This window comes from Lissotriton helveticus, chromosome 5_1 (genome assembly GCF_964261635.1).
Source record: "Lissotriton helveticus chromosome 5_1, aLisHel1.1, whole genome shotgun sequence".
Lineage (NCBI taxonomy): Eukaryota > Metazoa > Chordata > Amphibia > Caudata > Salamandridae > Lissotriton > Lissotriton helveticus.
The window spans coordinates 1333102635-1333121939 of NC_136065.1; the positions used below are offsets into that span (position 1 = coordinate 1333102635).

General features: G+C 42.4%; 1 protein-coding gene across 2 annotated transcripts; it reads left to right on the top strand.

Moving 5' to 3' along the window:
* Positions 1-1030: 1030 nt before the first annotated feature.
* Positions 1031-13006, top strand: PHLDA3 (pleckstrin homology like domain family A member 3). 2 transcript variants are annotated; one of them, XM_078644190.1, is made up of 3 exons: positions 1031-1301; positions 2559-3053; positions 7980-13006. In XM_078644190.1, exon 2 carries the CDS (start codon positions 2626-2628, stop codon positions 3001-3003), a length of 378 nt encoding a protein of 125 aa, XP_078500316.1. In that variant the 5' UTR covers positions 1031-1301; positions 2559-2625; the 3' UTR covers positions 3004-3053; positions 7980-13006. The 2 variants fall into 2 exon arrangements, with proteins under 2 accessions (XP_078500316.1, XP_078500317.1); XM_078644191.1 differs by lacking the exon at positions 1031-1301 and adding an exon at positions 1602-1871.
* The last annotated feature ends 6299 nt before the right edge of the window (positions 13007-19305 follow it).

The window sequence follows — 19305 nt, forward strand, 5'->3', positions numbered from 1 at the left end:
CATTTGAGCACATTTTGAGTATACTTGCAACACCTCCTGATTTGGGCAGAAGATTTACACTTTTGTACGCTACATATAAAACAATGTTACCTTTTGTCAGCATTAAGCTTTCTATAGCCATCGTGCTTTAAAAGAAATAGTGATATTGAAATATCACAACGCCTCCTCAGGGGTAGTAGGCACTATATAAATGCAATTTATGTTGTGCAGATACTGGGAAAGAACAACACATCTGACATTCTAACAGTGCATGCAGATCCCCTAAACAGAACCTGAACAAAGTGAAAAGCTGCTCTCCTAAGTATGTGTGAAGTGCTAACAAGGTGCGAGCCTTTGTTTCCCCTCTGTTGCATTTGCTTCAGGTGTGAGGCTCCTGACTGCTGCCAGCCAGGAAACTCCAGCTTAAGGAGGCCTGATGACCGCTGAGTATCCCAGCAGGAGTCAGAAATAAGAAAGCCCTGTCCCCGCCTGCAAGTTGTTGTGATCGAAGCAAACAACGTGCAGACGCTGCTGAATGTGTCCCGGTGTTTTGAAATTACACCGGGACAAATTCAGCATCTTTTTTAGTGGGGCCCAACTTATTGGCAGGGTGGACGGTATCCACCCTGTGAAAGAAGTGGGGGACGCCGTCCACCCGCGTGGACCCCCCACTTGTGCCCTGACTTGGTGCAAGGGAAGTTATCTGAAAGAACACAGTATTTTCTAGAGGATGCTTAAGTGCACAATGTCTACAAAAACATAACAGTAAAAAAAACTGTATGGAAATACATTCAGGAAACTGCAATATAATATGAGGACATTCCTCGGTGTTTTCTACTTGAGCATGGCCAGAGACCAAGACTGAGACCCACTGAGGAGCGGTAAAGGCCAGAATATGAATGGATTACAGCTGTGTTGGCAGGACTCTTTTGGCTGAGACCTGGCTGGAGTCTGATTGGATGCTCGGGAGGTTTCCTGTGCGCTGGTTGGACGCCGTGTCTGTCAGTAGAAGAGGGGCGGGTCGAGAATCAGGCCCAGCCCATGGAATGTGCATGTGGGAAGCAGAGTGAGAGACAGCGCAGGCATGTACCGACATATCCCCCGTGGGAGAGCAGAGGATCACACACCCTGCTGACAGCAGCGGGGAGGCACAGAGTTAACAAGCCGCAGAAATATTCTCCGGCTGGGCTAAATATGAAAGGTCATATCCCACGCACTGGCAGAGACGCCCTGGAGCCCTGCGAGTGAAGAGCGGTGCCCGGCAGCTGGCTGCGCTCACAGACGGCCAGGAGCTGCCATGCTCGCTGAAGAGAACAACAGATGTATGTATGAGGTTTCCCTTACTCCTTTTTCGTGTGGGGGCTATATGAAGGGCTCGCTGTATTTTGGGGGAGTACAGGGGGGCGGGTGGGGTGGGGGAAGCACTTCAGCGAGAGAAGTGAACGGTAACCGAAGCAACGAGAGGGAAGAAGCAGAAAAAGACAGGCAGGGTCAGGTTGAGGGAGAAGGAAAGGTAACGCGGCAAGGGCAGTGGGAGACGAGCGTAAAGGGACAGGATGGAGTACAGTACGGAGAAAGAAGGAGGTAACGGTAGAAGAGGGTGTAACCGGTGGAGAGGAGGAGGATAAGGGGCCGCAGAAAAGAAGAGAGGGGAAGGGAGTGACAGAGTGTCCAGAAAAGGCGGGGGTACAGAGAGAGCGCCAGACAGAGATAGAGGAAAAGAGGGAGAGGAGAAGAAGTAAAGGAAATAGAAAGACGGGCGCGGAAAGGGGCAGGAGAAGCGAAACCGACGAAGGAGGGAGAGAGGAAAGAGAAGATGGAGAGAAAGTGACAGAGCGGAAGAGACCCAGCATGAGTCACCGAGCTGAGAGAGACAAGAAGGGCCAGAGCGCGTGGGTAGAATGGGGGGCGGGGGATGGATGCGAAGAGGACATCGCTCAGATGTTATGACTGGGGATACCGAAAGATGCGCCGGGACAAGGTTGTTGAGATAGTGCAAGAAGGAAGTAGCGAGGGAGAAAAGACAATGAGAGAGGCGCGGGGAGACGCACTAAGAGCGAGAGGAAAGGAGGATGCAGTAAAGAGAGAGGGATAACGAAGGGCAGGTTTCACAGGAAGAGACACTGATAGGAAGACTGCCAGGGGGGAGACATCTAGGGAAAGGACGCGAAGCAGACCATAACATGAAGAAGACACAATAAGATAGACAAAGACAGGGAGAGAGAATGAGCCAGAGGTGGAGTCGTAAACATCGAGGAATAAAGGGAGACATGAAACTGATTGACCCAGGGAGGAAGAGAGAGATATTACCAAATGAAGGGGAGAAGGAGTGAACGGACCAATGAGGGAAAGACTGCGAGGAAACAGGAGAGTGGCAGAGAGAGAGAATAGCATATATGTGTCAGAGAAAGACAATCCGTAGGAGGGAAGGACAGGCAGCTACAAACCTGTAAGAAGTGGCAGGTGGAATAGAGCAGAGAGTTGTGCTGAATGCAACAGGAAGACTGGTGGCAGCTAATGGCTGTAATAACTGGTAAATGGAAGTCAATTATAGCTTAACAAATGTTTCCTCTTTCCAGGAGCACAGCATCTGCATCTGTGGGCACAGCTGCACTGGAAGCTTGAGGACGGGCACGAGGGAGCAAGATGGGCACCGAGAAGGTGCTGAAGGAGGGCCTTCTGGAGAAGCGGAGCGGCGGCCTGCTGCAGCTGTGGAAGAAGAAGCGCTGCCTGCTGACCGAGAAGGGCCTGCAGATCTTTGACCCCAAGAGTGCGGGATCTCGCTGCAAGGAGCTGGCCTTCTCCCGCATGAAGGCGGTGGAGTGCGTGGAGTGGAAGGAGCGGTACATCTACTTCACCGTGGTGACCGAGGACAAGGAAGAGATCGACTTCCGCTGCCCGCAGGAGGACTCGGGCTGGAACGCTGAGATCACGCTGGGCCTGGTCAAGTTCAAGAACCAGCAGGCCATTGAAGGGGTGCGGGCCCGACAGAGTATCCGAGTGCCAAGCACCCTGATGTCTTAAGGAGAGCGGCTTCATCTTCCTGCCCATTAGGGTGGGAGGCTACCACCAAGGTAAATGACCAGTAGGTGACACGCAGGTCAGTGCTGGAATGGGGTAAGGTACACCCTCCGCTTGGGTGATGGTATGATTCCAGGGTGATTGGTCAGCGTGTCTGCAGGCCTCGACTTTAATTATATAAACACAGTGTTCTGGTATTTAAGCCTTGTTGGTTTCGTTATGGTAGCTGGATCAGTGTGAAAATTGTGATCAGGAACACTGTTTCCGGTCCTGGCCTTTCCTGAAAAAACATTTACGTTTCTTTCTTATTCTTTTTCTAAGAAGTTTAAAGGGGCCATCTGGTGACTGATGTGAAACAGAACTCAAAATCTAAGCTGGCCTCCTCAAACCAGCCACTGTTCTTTTTAGAATGCCTTTTGTTGGTGATTGTTAGCGATGCTGGACTGGTCTAAGAGACCCGTTTTGTTTTCTTTACTTTAGACGACCCTTTAAATAAAGTGCCGGACATGGCGGTGTGTTGACATTCAGTCACGCAGTCTCCTAGTCTGTCGTCTCAGTCTGTTCAGCAGTTTTGTCGGCAGCCATTGACTCCACAGGGGGGTGCACCTGTTAGAGGAGCTCTCATCCGGTGTCATTTCAACTGTGAGATGAGACCTCCTTGGCTCGTTGGATCACATTGCTTTTAAGTGTTGCACGCGGGCTCCTATTTATAAAGGAAGAAGTAAAACAGCAATGGTATAGAGCTTAGCTCTTTTTCAAAGCGATATTTTATCATGCAAGGAGAGAAACAGAAACTTAAAGAGGCATACAGTGGGTTGGGGAAACTTCGACACCCCCACCGTTCCTACGCTCCTGAGTTTCTTAACTGCAATAAATAGAGGTTTCGCTCAGCTCCTGAGCACCAGCTCTCATTCCAGAAGTGGATCCTGAGAAGGGGAGTAAGGGATCCAATGGGGCACCAGAGTAACAGCTGAGAGAGGGTGGATCTCAACACATTTTTTTTTCATTTGCAAGTGGTTTTTTTCATATTTGGACTTGAATCTGAAAATGCGAGTTTGAAATCCTGCGTTTCTGCGGGCTGGGATGCCAGGCAGCCATCCAGTTCCTGGTTCACAAGAGAACTATTGTACTCCCAACATGCTGGGCCTCTCTGTGATTTGCTCTTGTAATAAGCACTGAGTCAGATGAGAGCTGTATGTGAAGTTTCTTACACAGGAGGGATTGAGACTTAGAAATGCACGGTTTTCTCGACCACTCATGGCCACTTGTTTCTCCTACACACAGACACACGCATCCCCAGTTATGCTGAATTCAAATACCGTACATCCATTGTTAATCATGGCGCTTGAGTAGGGCTCTGCATGGTAGTGACGTTTTTGTAAGTGATAAACTTATTATATTTCTCACGAAAAGTACAAAATGAACGAAGATCCCAAATTTCCACACCAGTCGGTCTTTCATGTGATAACCCGGACTCTTGCCAGTCACTTTGTGCAAGCGTTCTTTGTGTCGAATGACTCTGCAGCATATGCTAAGAACCCGTCTAGAAATTGCCCATGAGTTACCACAACAGCACAGTTTCAGTAAACTCCTATCTGGCTCTGTTCCCACTTGAAGGTTTGTGGGCATTCACAGGCTTTCCAATCACACTCTCTTTCCACTCTCTTGCAACTGACTGGATGTGGTCACTTGGCCTGCCCACCTTTGTTGCACTACTCTGTGCTAGCAGCAGTTGGTCAATCTGATAGTTACGAATTCCTACGGCTTGAGATTTCCAATAATCAATTTTGGAAGTTGATTATTTTGCCACAGGATTTTTTTTTATTCATGTGGATGCTGCTGCACCTTTCCAGAAAGCCAGAAGGTGGCTCACAACACCGGCATTCACAAACAGAATCAGTATAGGTGCCCTTCGTACAATTTTCTACTGCAACACATACCCTATACATTATTTTAACAAGTCACCCTAGGCAACCCAGTGGTGCGGGGATCTAATATGAAAACTTCCTAAAGACCATGAGGGCATTTTGTTGCCCTTCCATTGATATAATTTGAAGACCCAGGAAAAGTTCGAACAGCACTATGTTAATCTATTCCACACCATTTAAATTGTTCATGATCTGATGTTTTACATAACTATCTCTGACAAGAACCTTCATTCAGACACACAAAGACAATCATTGCTTATTAATCCCCTGTTTCCCACAGTCTATTCACTGGTGACGTGTCCCCTTCTCACTGTTTGCTTTTGATAATCAATGTTTTGGGGAAGCTTGTTTTTCTAGCATTGCCTAAGTGTTTAAACTTGCCTATTTACTCTCGATTTACAAAGTAAAATGGTTCTCTGATGGTGAATCTATTCAGTGTATCTCATGTGATTATTCCTCTGGTACCATTGATAGATTCTGCTACTTATCGTTGATGAAGCAAGGGGTTCAGATTTTCTGTCGTTTTTTATGTCACAGGGTCAAACACCCCATGGCTTTATAGAGAGCCAACCTAATCTTTAGCTGCAGAATCTTGCTGCATGCAGCTATGTTTTTACCATATTGGCCAGTATGGTGTGGACTGGCTCACTGCTCAGAGTGCTTTAAACCATAGGTAAAGAGGCCTGGCAAAATCAACCCCAAAAAAATAAAATAATGAAAAACTATTTTGGTTCGATGTCTTTGTTTAGTTTTCATGTGCTCTGTTTTAAGATTTTTTGGTGTTGTTCCTGGATCACAATTCTTTTGTGGTTGTAATATCCATAAATCTACATTCCTGGGAAAAGATCTGTATGGAAGCATGTTCTGTTGTACTTGGAATGCCTAGGTAAGGATATTTTGCAGGATTGTTATTGTACTGGGTGAAGTGCATTTTTTTTTTTTGGCTGACGTGCCTGCCCAAGAGCCAAGTGATCTTGATTGTTGTACGAATTTACACATTTCATCATACTTGTGTGATCCTGGGCAAATTAAGTTTTCTCTTTTTGCTTCAGTTATCTTGACTGCTAAAATTTAGAAGCACTTATGCACAGGCTACCTTAACGTTTGTATCCCACGTAAAACAAAACATTTGCCTTTATTTACAGCATCATGTTTCTGAGGTACACAAACACATTGGGAATTCCCTGCTGGGACATTCAGAAAACCACACGTTTCTGAAATCCTCGAGATAGAGGGTCTATCTAGTGTAACATTTCCAGAATAAGGATTGTTTTGCACAGGATTGCTTTTAATTTGGGCAGCCTCACCAGGACACATACCACTATTCCAATATAAACCTACAATGTCCAGATCATCCAGTGCTTCCATGTGCGTTGCAGGACTTGTATGTAAAGTTGCATTTCATTAATTATCCCCTGTTATTCAATATATCTTTTCAATGTGTGTTCATTCATTGGGCGGGCGGGACTCATGGAGTTTCACTCCACAGAAATCCACGAGTTACATAAAATCTCTGCGAGATCCCGCAGAGTTCCACGATGGAGATGAATTCAGAAAGCCCCATTGATTTTAGTGCTGGGCGCTTGTTCTGTGCTGTAAAATCAGCACGAACAACACCACAAAGCATGCCAGAGGGTGCTGATTCTTTGCTGCTGCTCAAGTAGATTTTCTACTAAATAAGCAGCTTTCTCATTGTCAACAGTCATGAGAAAATCTCATCGGGTGCCATCCTAGCCCCGAAAATCGCGCTGGGGACTGTAATTTATGTTCACGCTTGAGCCACATGCAAAAACAAAACAGACAGATTCTCAAACTTTGGGAAATTCCCAGAATCAACATTCCCATCACAATTGAACAGCCTGTTATATTGAACAACAGTAGACAAAGATGGGGGGGGGGAGGGGGGTGTACTGCACTTCTGAATACATTTTGATTCCAATTTCTCAACTCTGCAAAACATTGGATTACCCAGTATTTTAATACACCAGCGCAGAGCTTAATTTGAGCCGGTTCCATCTGGTGCTTGGCACCGGCACTTAATTAGTAGGTCTGGCTCTTGTGACAGTCCACCACATGGTGGTGCTGCCTGTCAAATTTTAAGATAAGTACAACAACAGTATTTAATAAGTCAATATACATTAAAAATGAATAACATCTTTCAGGCTGCAGTGGCTTCCTGAGAAGAGCCCTGGCACTTAATCTTTTTACAAATTATTAAGTCCTGCACCAGAGGCCAGAGTTTGTGTCATTTACAATATATTTAGACTTAGATTCTGAGCATTTCGAAGGCTATGAGATTCAAGCTTTGAGGGCTTTTCAGAGCATTCCGCTGTCGAGGCTGTAGATATTCGAAATGCCTGGAAATGTTTTCATTACAAATTAGTGATGCACAGAAGCCTGGGTACTTTTCACCTGGGTGTCCTACAATCACGGATCATCAGTATTGGAAGTAACCAATTTCTTGTTGTTGGGCTTGTGGGTTTTTTGGGGTTGAAGTTATGGAATAATGAATCTTTAGTTTATCTGGACTTCGGGCAGTTGAAGTAAACTGGCATCTCCATGCCAGGTACGCTCAGTGCCCGGGGCTAAAAGAAACAGATACCATTGTCCTTTACGTCAGTACCTTTGAGCACATTTCCACCGTAGTAAGCGCAACCCAAGCATTGAGTTGTTATTGTCCCTTAGCTTTCACCCTATGAAAATACAATACAGGCAGGACTTAATTTCTGCAAAGGGGCTACTAAAGTAGATCTTTTAGGAAATTAAGGTTTTTATAAGAACTTGGCAAAGTGTCATCAGAGAGGAACAAAATGTAGAAATTGCAATTTGTGTACTATTTCCCTACACTCACTGATAGCAATGGAAATAGGGCAGTTGGAGGTCAGACCTGTCTGTAGGTTGAAGTTGCCTACCCATCTTACCCATCTGGTCCCATCTCTGTTGCTGTATGGAATGAGATGAAACCACTGACTTCTCCATCTAGTTGAGTTGTGCTTCAGATTCTTGTTTGTCTGCTTCATCAGCGCTGAATGATTTTTCTTTTCCTTGCAGATTAGTGGATCACTTTAGCATGGTGGAGCGCCCAAGCTGAGCTGTGTTGGAGATGACTTTAGTGCTGCCATTGGGACAGGAAGGTCCTCGCTGAGTGTGTAGCACTGCAGTAATAACAATCAAGACTATTCAACATTGAAGTAGACATCTCCAACAACTTCTGCCCACCTCAGTGACTCAACCACACCATCAACAATTTGTGGACAAAGGAGAAAAAACACCCTTCTTGGATGGATTACTGTTGATGTCTCCTGCCTAACAGGACGGTGCAAACAGTAGGCAGTTCAATGCCTCCTTTTGTTTTCTAGAGGCTTGCTTCTCTCCCCTGTGATGCGGTGGGGATGGCCTGCATATGTTGCCCAGATTTTCACTATATATAGAAGGACGTGAGAAGACTCAATGAAGATTTAGAATGTTATCAGACTTTATAATGTTCCAGTTTACATAATGGTTGCTCCAGAACGTGTGTTGAACAATAATACTGAAATAAATCAGTAATGGAGCACAAGGGGTTTGTATGAGGACAACCATCAAACAAATGTTACATTTGCTGAGCTTAAAACAGGTTTATTGTTGTTCAGTTACAAATTTGACCGGTATGGAGCATTTCTAAAAATAAATGGCTTGATGTACATTTTCCCCATTCCTTGTCCATGGGAAAATGTGGAACTACGTATGGGCCAATGCTCTTAATTTTATAGCTGTGGAAGGAGCTCAGACAATGGATGCCACATGTGAAAAATGTCTTACTTATGCTAAATTTCTTTTTCTCAACAATGTTGGTCCAGTGGAAGTACCTGAACATGCTTTTCTAAAGCACAGAGGGCACAATATAGACTTTTTATGCAGACACAACCTTACTCTCTCTGCTCCCATCTAAATTCCTTCTGGTGTACTGATCTTAGATGACCAAAAACATCAAAGGGTCCTCTTGTCCCTAGCCCCCACATCAGTTAAGGGATTATTCGTACAGCGTGCTTTCCCATCCAAGTATCCTCTATTCTAAAGTCCTTCAAGGTTACAAGAATATGCAGATTGGGTTCAAAAAGTGATTTTTGTCCAGGGTTTCCCAGAAGTTCTGATTTGAGTTTTTAAGTCAAAAAATGGTTTGAGAGATTTTGGAGCTCACAATAGATCACCTTCAAGGCCAGGAGCAAAGATGCACGTCTTTGTTGTCTCACATTACATTCCTGTTGATTCAGTCTTAGCCTAGGACAAGGCAAAATGATGCAACCACCTAGGGTACCAATATCAAGGGTGTCATATTTCGCAGCAAGAAGAAAGTGTTAATTGCATTTTGAGGATTGTGGGACACTGGAACAAAATGACAGAAAACAATTCCCTGGATCTACCTGAGATTAAGCAGACTTAATTCTCAATCATCAAAAGTAACAATATATACTTACATTTATGATGCATTCACCTCTATGCCCTTGAAATAGCTATGGGTAGTTGACATTTACAAATTAAGGTGCCGCAGCTTCTGGTGGTACAGAATGGACCCTTGGGGTTGCGTTTGCTAGCCCATAGTATCTCAAGGAGAATAATCCTAAGTACTGCAGCAGTAATCACCAGATTGGTCAGGTGTGGGTAAGATGAGGCATCTGAATTCAGCTACTGTGTGTGCCTTTGTGTCAGAATCTCCCTTAGGGACAAAGTTCAGAGGCTCAGCCTATTTGAGAAACTAAAACTGTAAACCATAAGAGAATTACCTGCTTCTTATCACTTAAAGTATATTCATAATATAGTGACAGGGGTGTTTTGGTGTATTATTTGTATTGTAAACTAACGGGCTCTTGCGCATTCCCAACTCAACGTGGACTTAATCAAAACTTTTCCTATAGAATAAGATGTGCTTGGGGCACCTTATAACTCTCTGATAAGTTTTTTTGTACGCAGAGACCCTCATTTAAATACATTTCTAATTTGCTGATGCTTGTGGTCAGGGTGGTATCTACCAAAATATAGAAGGTTTTACACCACCCTACACATACATTGGCTCAACAACATTAAATACCAACATATCATCAAGTTAACTGGATGCAGATTAAGAATATTAAATATTCACTCTCAAGTCTATGCTTACCGTAAAAATATGTTTGAAGTGACTATTTTGCACCATTTGTAAGTGCCGGTCGATATTCCTGAACTTGGTATTCTGATAGACTACAGCTAGCTCTTCATGCTTACCGCAGCCCCGAACTCACAAGCCAGTAATTGAAGGGGCTTTGTATGGAATACCTTTTTTAGTGTCTAACCAAGTGGATCATGTTTTAGAGGCCGGAAATGACAACCAAAGGGACCCCTACGTCTACAAGTAAACCTTAAGTTTGGGTCCAGCAGCATTAAGGCAATAAGATCGATATGATGCTCCTATACATTGGCATAGGAGAAAGAGATTTTGTGAAGGTTGACATTTTGTTTGCACCCTAATCAGCCTCTTGATATCTTCAATGCTCCTGTAGGTCTCTATAAGAACTAAAGTGTGGGAAAGTAATTCTTGTTCACAAATGGCTGTGTGTTTGACAGAGGTGTTTGCTGGCACCACAGATGAAGTTACCCTCCACCCATTCATAAAAGACTGAGATACAATACAAATCGCTCCATCCTTTGTAGTCATTATTTGACCACCAGATATGACATAGTGAGCTTTCTTTCCTTCATACCAAATATATTTTTACATAAGGCATGCTCAAATAAACCAAAAAGTTACGTAAACTGCTTCTACTGCCACATTTATTTGGCAAGATAACCAAAACATGCTTGTAAAATATAAGTTATTGTTCTTTTTCTGGTATCATTTTGTCTTTATTTGTTATTGTTGAAATCTTACAACAGAAAATGGCACCCAACACTGTGCAGCAAGGCCTTCATCGAGCCCGGATTTTGTAAACGTAAGAGCTATCTAGGTTGGTATAAGACAAATTGCTTCTATTCCTGCATAGGGTCTAGTGATTTACAGTGAAGTGATGTTTACTTTATGTAACTTTGCATCCTGTCTAGTCTTGTAACAAGGTCATATTTTGTAGGAGAAATCTTGAACCTATTCAAGTTTGTGATCCCCCAGCCATTGTATTCATTCATACTCCTCTATATTGCTAACTGGTTAAGCAGGCCTGCTATCTGCTTCTTTCAACTCGCTAACCTAACCGATTCTGACTGATAGTCAGCACTTCCTTCTTCTCATCCCTTCACGTTATTAGCACCTTACACATTTCTCTGCAAACTGTAATGTCCTCCCCAGGCCATTTGCTCTTCCTTATTGAAAGTGCCCCCTTCCAACTTCCTAATGTATTGGGATCCCAAGCATCACCCATCTTTAATGCAAGAGATACTGTGGTATTCATGGACCGAAAGTCATCTCTTCTGGGAACACCTTTGCCTCTTTGTTCCCAAAGGTTGAGGAGGGCTGGTCTTCCAACAGTGTGAGATTAAGTGACTGGGTCTCCCTTAGCCCATGGCAAAGGGTGCTGGAGTGGGAGGAAGGGAACCATCGTCTGATGCTGTTGCCTCAGGAGCGGACTGTCATGTAGGCCAAATGCGCCCACTGCCACCTGGGCAAGTCAATTGTTACTGTTTATTAAAAAAAATAAAGCTACTTTAAAGAGTTTACAAATTTTATTTTATTATTATTAGTAATATTCATATATTTTTTTTGTTTTAAGTTTTGGGTGTTCAATTTCCTAAAATTTGAACGCAGAGGTAGTATGGTATATTGTTGACAATGTAAGACTTCAGTTTACCACTGCCCCCTATAACATATGAAAGCTCCTGTGCCACAAGACGTTACTTAGCTACTATTTCCTCCCCAAGAAGAAGACAGCATCACCTGCAGCATAAGGGAAACTCTTGTTTACTTATGCATAGATTGAGAACCTGCTGTATGAGACATCACTGAGCTACTGTTTACATTTTCCTGTACTGACAATGCATCTCTTCCACCAGAATACATTGCTCTACTCTTTTTAAATATTTCCAGATTGGTATGACTTGCACACTATAAAAGACGTTGTTCAGCTCTCGGCCAGGTATTGTTACAGTGGGAAGGCATGCATCTCCTACACCACATGGGGCATCACTATCCTCCTGTATACTTTTACTGAGTGTGAGATTACCATCCTTACACTGCAGAACACATTCATTCAAATTGGGTTGAGACACATCTCTTTCACTTTAAGAGAAAATATTTGTGTTTCCAATGAACTCCTATCCATCACGACATGCCTTCAATTGTATGAGATGCAAAACTACTGGTTTACTTCTCTCCAGCTTGATTTGGCACTTCTTACAGTATGAGATCTAACGTTCAGCATGGGTTAAAGTGGACCTCCTGTGCCTTCAGGGCAAGAATATTTATTTCAATAGATCCCTTACTTTCACTGCTGCAAGGGGTTTCTTATCCTCCTGTGATTCATGTTAGGTCTGGACTTAGGCAAGACCTTTTGATTGTATGAAAATTATAAGTACAATATACTTACAGGGGCGTTCAGCAAGCCATGTTCATTGATTTGTCTGTTATTTTGTCATCTACATTATTGTCCACCCCCTCCAACATACAGCATGTGGCAGAGGGTTAGCCCACTTCAGGCATTGGCTAACTTGACTTTGAGTGCATTTGTACCTGTCACAAGAAACACATCCACACACAACTTAGTTACTTTAATTGCCAGAAACTATGGTGGCAATGTATGCTTTTTGAGACCAAATGTTTCTTTTTATTTAGATTGATTAGGACCTGGCAGTTTCTCCAACAAAAAAGTTTAGCAAAAACCATGATTAAGTAAAACAAGAATTGCAAAGCTAAAATGCTTGCGACCGCCACAAGACCAATTGGCTTTGCCAGTGCTTGTGAATACACTGTGGTCACTGGTTGCATAAGGATGTGGCAGCATTTGTAGTCTAAGAGGTTCTAGATGGAAATGATAGAAGTTCATGGTTGTGACATAAGGTAAAGTTTTTATTGAAAGTTTAGCAAACTAAGTGGATAAGGGTATTTATTCTTCTGAAAAATAAAGTTTTCAAAAGTGTCTTTTTTGTTTTTGTCCCGCAATAGCCAATGTGCAGATCTTTTTTTGCTAACATTTCTTTTAAATGTTTAAACTTTGTATGTTTCTCACATGGCATCACAAATTGTGCTGAAAGAAAAATTTCCAACTCGATGCAATCCTTTTTGGCGCCATCTTTGTGAGTCTGGAAAACCTCCTTGTCCCCTCTCGGGGGCATTGTTACCATCTTTTTACTTTAATGCTGAACACAGCCAGTCCTATTATTGTGTTTGTTTTGGATGCAATTAAACATTTCTCCTAGCCAATATGAATTGTGGTCCCCGAATGGATGACAGGCATGATGGAAAACTGATGCCAGTTCAAGATGTGTTTCCTTATGGAAGTCAAGCTATAAATGGCAATGTTCAGTCAGACCTATTGGATGTACACTAGGGATAAATGTAAGAAATTGGAGTATTATTTGGGGTTGGACACTACCGACATCAAATAATAATCACAACTCATGTCAGGGTGAACCACTAAAGTCACTAAGTAACCTGACTCAACCACCAAGTAGCTATGGCACAGAACAGACAATCAGAGGCAATGTGTAAAGTACATATGCAATACTAAAACAGCAATTAAGTCAAAATTCAAAACAATATAAATCCCAAAATTAATTGTAAAATCTAAGAGCAATTTAATAAACAAAATGACACCAAAATGACAATGATCTGATAAGAGGAACCAGAGATATTAATTTTTAAATTGTTAATAAGAAACAACCCAAAGAAGCAAAAGTTCAATGATAGACACTGGTTGCGGTAGAACAGGACATAAGAGTAATTTGACACTGACTGCAGTGGAGCATGGGTTGTAGACTCCAGCCAGGTTTGTTCTGGTCAAAGACTTTACCTTCCGACTTTAGTCCTTTAAGTCCCAATCTACCATGGGAGTACACTTCTAAAGCCCCCCAGGATCTAAGGGCAGGCACTTAGAGACTCACATGGTGTTAGGCAGAGGGCAACAGAAGAGTCAGACCACATCCAGTTGCCAAAGCTTTGCTGGGTAGTTGCACGAAAAGGCATCTCATAGATTTTTCTTTCTCTGTAACTTTACCAGGAGATCACTGGCGTAATGAAAGTTGAGGGGGCCCTCCTGTAAGGTACATGGAGGGGCCGCTCCAGAATGAATCCGGAGCTCTCAGGCTCGACTACTGTGCTGAGGGGCCCCTGAAGCTCTGGGGCCCTCCGCACCTTGGGGAATGTGGGGCCTGTGTTATGCCACTGCAGGAGGTCAGCCTTAGGATGCCTGAAGTTTACTTAGTTGTCCTGGTACAGGAACTACCGTAGGTGCAGACATTTAGGCTCTTCTCAGATAGGACCATCAGTCATTCTGTGAAATTTCACAGGTCCGGGAGCAATGTTCCCTCAAATTTTTTTGTACTCTGTGTACGGTAGTGTATGGTGTCTGTGCGCTGCAGCCAAGGCTATGTGTGCTAAGTAACTGACCATGCGAGTGCAGCGACAAATATCAGTGCAAATACTACTCCAAATTTTTACTTAACGTGAAAAGAAGGTGCATTTCCTCACATACATCACCATATGAGGGGTCTTAAGACAGATTTGCAATTTAGATATGCATGTCATGGTCTTGATGGACAGTTCATCCAAGAAATGGCAAGCCATGAAAGCCACACAAAAAGCACAGGTTGAAGTGAGCTGACCCAAAGCCCTCTCTCTGTATTACTTCTGATAGATCACAGAAACTGCCTAATAGTGCGTATTCACCTGGATAGAGCTCATGTTATTTGCATCACACCATCACTCTCTGTGGTATGTGGAGAGGCAAAAGTTTGGAGGTGTATGTAGTTTTGACACCTCTAGGACCCATTGACTGGCACTGTGCGAAACTAGCACTGCATTCTGCCTCAACTCCAGAGCTCTCAATCAAGTCCCGCCATAAAAATGCACCCACAACATCTTTGCAAAATACCTGAATGCAACTCAGTTCACAGTATGCACTGTACAAATCATATGCTGCATGAATATAATATCTATTCACATCATCTGGAAAGCAAATCCTCTTAGAAAAATCATGATGAAATACAATGTGAAGCATCCATATATTTGTTTTAAATGGACTGGTAATGGGGTGACAGAAGCCATGAAGAAGCGCACAAACCAAAGTTATTTTCTATGGTGAACCGCAACATAATGAGCCAAAAATGCACAGTGCTCAAAAAAACAAAATGCTTGGAGCTATTAAAACAAAATAAAAAACAAATGGTGATTCTCTGTTAAAAATTATACACATACACTGCTTGCATGCTTGTGCCTTAGTAGCTTAGTGTGTTAGCTCAGACGGCTAACACACCCACTGCAGCTTGAAGACTGATAATTTTAACATCTCTTTTAAAATGCAAAAGATCCTTGACCTTATTTCAGTAAAAGTGCCCTCTCCTCATGTGTGATGTAAGTGTGCGTGTTATATATTTGCAAAACACATACATTTAAATAAGCACAAGTACTGTACAGTGTTTTGTTTTTAAATCACACACACGAAAGTCTACTATTACTGCTAGGTTTATAAAGGAAGCATTAATGCCAACAGTGACACTTTACTCAAGTTAATGCATCTTTTTTTAAAGGCCGCCAGGGTGCAGAGTGGTATTGAACAAACAGCCTCATTTCTTGCATAGTGAATGAAAACAGTGAGGGTAGGTATCTAAATGGGTTGTATGGCGTTTCAACGCATGCTTTTACCACGCATGCCTTTACAAAGCAGGTATTAAAAAGCAAGTCGTTACAACGACTTGCGTTGTGGGGCGCTGGATAGTGGAATAGTTTAATTTTCTATTCCAACTCCAGTCCCCGTGGATAGTAGGGAAGGTGTTGGATAGAAAATTAAACTATTCCCTATCCAACAGCGCCCTCCAGCGAAAGTCGTTGTAATGACTTTCGTTTTAATTCCTGCGTTGTAATGGTAGTGCGTGGTAAAAGTTTTGTTGTAAACGATGTTCCCCGTCTAAATGAAGTGCTATAATGAGTGATGTGTGTGAAAGTATATTCCCGAGGCATTCAAAGATAATGGTAGTGACAAAATTAACAACTAACCTTACCTGTTTTCAAGCGCTTAAAATGGGAAGGTACCCTCTGGTACAGGCAGGGCTCAAGCCGATGGAAGACTCGGGTAGATGTCGTCTACCCACTATATTCAAAGGATAGCAACATGTACCCTGCTGCAAAACGGTCCGCTTTCAGCAGAGTGCCACATTCCTTTTCTACTAATCCCGAAGTTAACAGAAAGATTCTGAACCCATCCTGGGACACTTTCAGCAGTGCCTGCACGTTGTCTGCTTTTGTTCCGAGCAGAAATGTGAAGGAGGGGAGGGGGTTATCAGAATCCAGTGTTGGTCATAACAAAAGCTGAAGTCAAGGGGCCATAAGGCCTCTTTGTGTTGGAGTTTCCTGGCTGGGAGCCTCACACCTAGATGCAATGGAGGGGAAACAAAGGCTCACATATTATCACTTTAGAGGTACTTGAGGGAGAAATGCTTTTCACTTTGCTCGGCCTCTGTATGTTGTAATTGTGTGTGTGTGTGTGTGCATATACATATATATATATATATATATATATAAATATATGACCCCAAAACATATATCCTGCACCCCCAAACTAAAACCATATACTTACCTTAAACTTAAATATTAAAAACATATGCTTTTACCATTCATGCTTTTACAACAAATTTCGTTGTGAAAGCATGCGTGGTAAAAGCATTTAAAATGTAAAACCATGCGTTATTATAGTATTGCGGTGTAATGGTACTTTTGTTATATTGGTATGGGGAGTGAAGGTATGTGGAATGAAAGTTTAGTTGTAAAGGTGTTTTACTATATATATATCGGAGTTTGCTGTGTATGTCCTGACGTGTACTTGCGGCCTGAGGTACGTTGGGAGTACTCGGCTTGCGGTGCACGTCAGGATTTTGCAGCATCTCCGAGCAATTGTAAACAACGACAATGCCTACCCGGTGGCGAGACATTTTAAAAGTGTACACAGTAACAATTTGGAATGTCTCAGCTACTATGTCCTCACCTCTGTGCCTCGTCCTCGTAGAGGAGGAGACAGAGACAAGTTACTTCGCCAACTGGAATCCAGAATGATATTAGAGCTAGATACCAAGGTCCCGAATGGGCTTAACACTACTGAGGACCTATATCATTTCTTATAAAGTCACTATACTCTGTATACATTAGCCTTAACGTGACGTCTGGTGTTAGTAGGCACTATATATATTTTTTTGCCTAAAAGTATATCAGTGTAGTCCGCCTCCCCTCTCAGGTCACCATATTGACTCACTAAATAAAATTAATCATTGTATACACCCCCTTTTCTGTTTTTTAGTAAGTTGACTTACTTTTCCTTCACTTCGCCCCATGTATATATTTCACGTTTGAACTTTGAATTAAATCCATCATTACTGTATGTTGGTGCATGATGTATGCACAACTACCATATTCAAAGTGAAACAATATTTAATGACTTTGTTCATTTATGTTTACTTTTGCATTATGTTACTCACTAGATGTTGGGCACACAATCCCATTATTTTTGTTGGGGTAAATATACTATTAGACGTAGGAGACCTGTTTGGGAAATCAGGGGCTGCCATCATTAGTTTGATGTCCCCTTATTAAGCATATTTAGGTGGGGTTGCCATCACTATATAACGATGTCCCCACCCACTCACAAACAGGGCATGAATTGTTTGATTTTTATGTATATTTGTATATATTTGTACAGTATTTATTGAGTATCAAGATAATATCCACTGAACATAGTATTTCCAACACAGATGTACATATGAGACATGGTCGTTTGTATATAGAGTAAATGGACGACAATAATATGTACATATATGAGTGACATTTATTTTTATAGTTATATGTATATTCCTGTATAGATAATGATTATTAATTGTGTCAATATACTCAGTTAAAGTTTGGTTAGCATGTGATGAAATAATGGTATTTATTTTATCTAATTTACTCTTTTACTGACGGTGTACATAAATGATAGAATCTTTACCATTCTGGCCCTTGTAAAACTTTTATAAATATGTGACACTAAGCATTTATGCGGTTAGAATTTGTGTCACCATTATATTTTGAATTCATTCAGATATTAACTTTTTTGTGTCAGGGAAGCTTAAGCCACGTTAACATTATGTGTCTTTTCCCCTTTTCCCGAACATATGCCAAAATATACGTAATGATAGTATGTCTTCCGTGTTTATAGGTGTCACATGGTATGCACATGCAGCTTAAAAGTTCAGGTGTGAGGGGTTTTTAATTGACTGTGATCAAGGGCACCCCGCCCGAAACGCGTCAGTTTTCTCTCTCTGTTAAGCGTTGCTTAATAAAAAACCTTGCCTGGATACTGGATTCGTGGAGTTGTCTGTTTTCCTGGGGACCCGGGACGGCAGTTTTGCTTCTTCTTGTTTTCGAGATATATATATATATATATATATCTATTACCGCTTCACTCTCCTTCACTCCGGATTTCCATCGATAAGGAAAAAAGCACTCCCGGGGGACGTTTCAGTCTTTATTGACAACAAACAAACACAGCAACAGCAGACGCTTTTCGGTATAAACCTTCTTCTATGTTTACCGAAACGCTGCATAGACACGTATTTAAGCACTCATTTGTTTAACAAAATCCACAAGGGACAACAGCAGATCGCCACCGCCCAGGCAAAGTGTAAGCGCCATCTTAGAATGTCAAAAATAAGACTAATAAGACAAATATGCAGCTCCTTATATAAGCGGATACCAGCCAAGCTTTGGGGAATATCATTCCGTCATAACTAAATGGCATAACAAAGGGTTGCTGGACATCGATGAGTTCCTATGTTTGTGACGCTTGAATCCAACCATTCCTACCTTCTACCATCAGCCGAAGGTGCATAAAAATAAAGTAGCACCACCAGGGAGCCCCATTGTGGCATCAGAGGGGAGCCTTACAGAGCATTTGTCCATCTATGTCGATTTCTTTCTTTTACCTTATGTGAAGACATTGAAATCGTACATTCGTGATGCAGCGGATTTGTTGGATAAACTGGCTGCACTGCATTGGGTGGAAGGTTACACTATGTTGGTGCTTGATATTACCAGCCTTTACACATCGATAAAGCACGAAGATGGCCTTTTAGCCATGAAGTACTTTTTGGACAAACGCCCATTGAAGTACACAGAACATAGTGTTATGGTTTTGGAGTTTGCAAAGTTTTGTTTGTCAAATAAAATTTTTCTTTTACAGACACAGCTGTACAG

Bases quoted from the DNA above. Each gene is read 5' to 3' on its own strand.
- PHLDA3 (XM_078644190.1), top strand. From the start codon at position 2,626: ATGGGCACCGAGAAGGTGCTGAAGGAGGGCCTTCTGGAGAAGCGGAGC.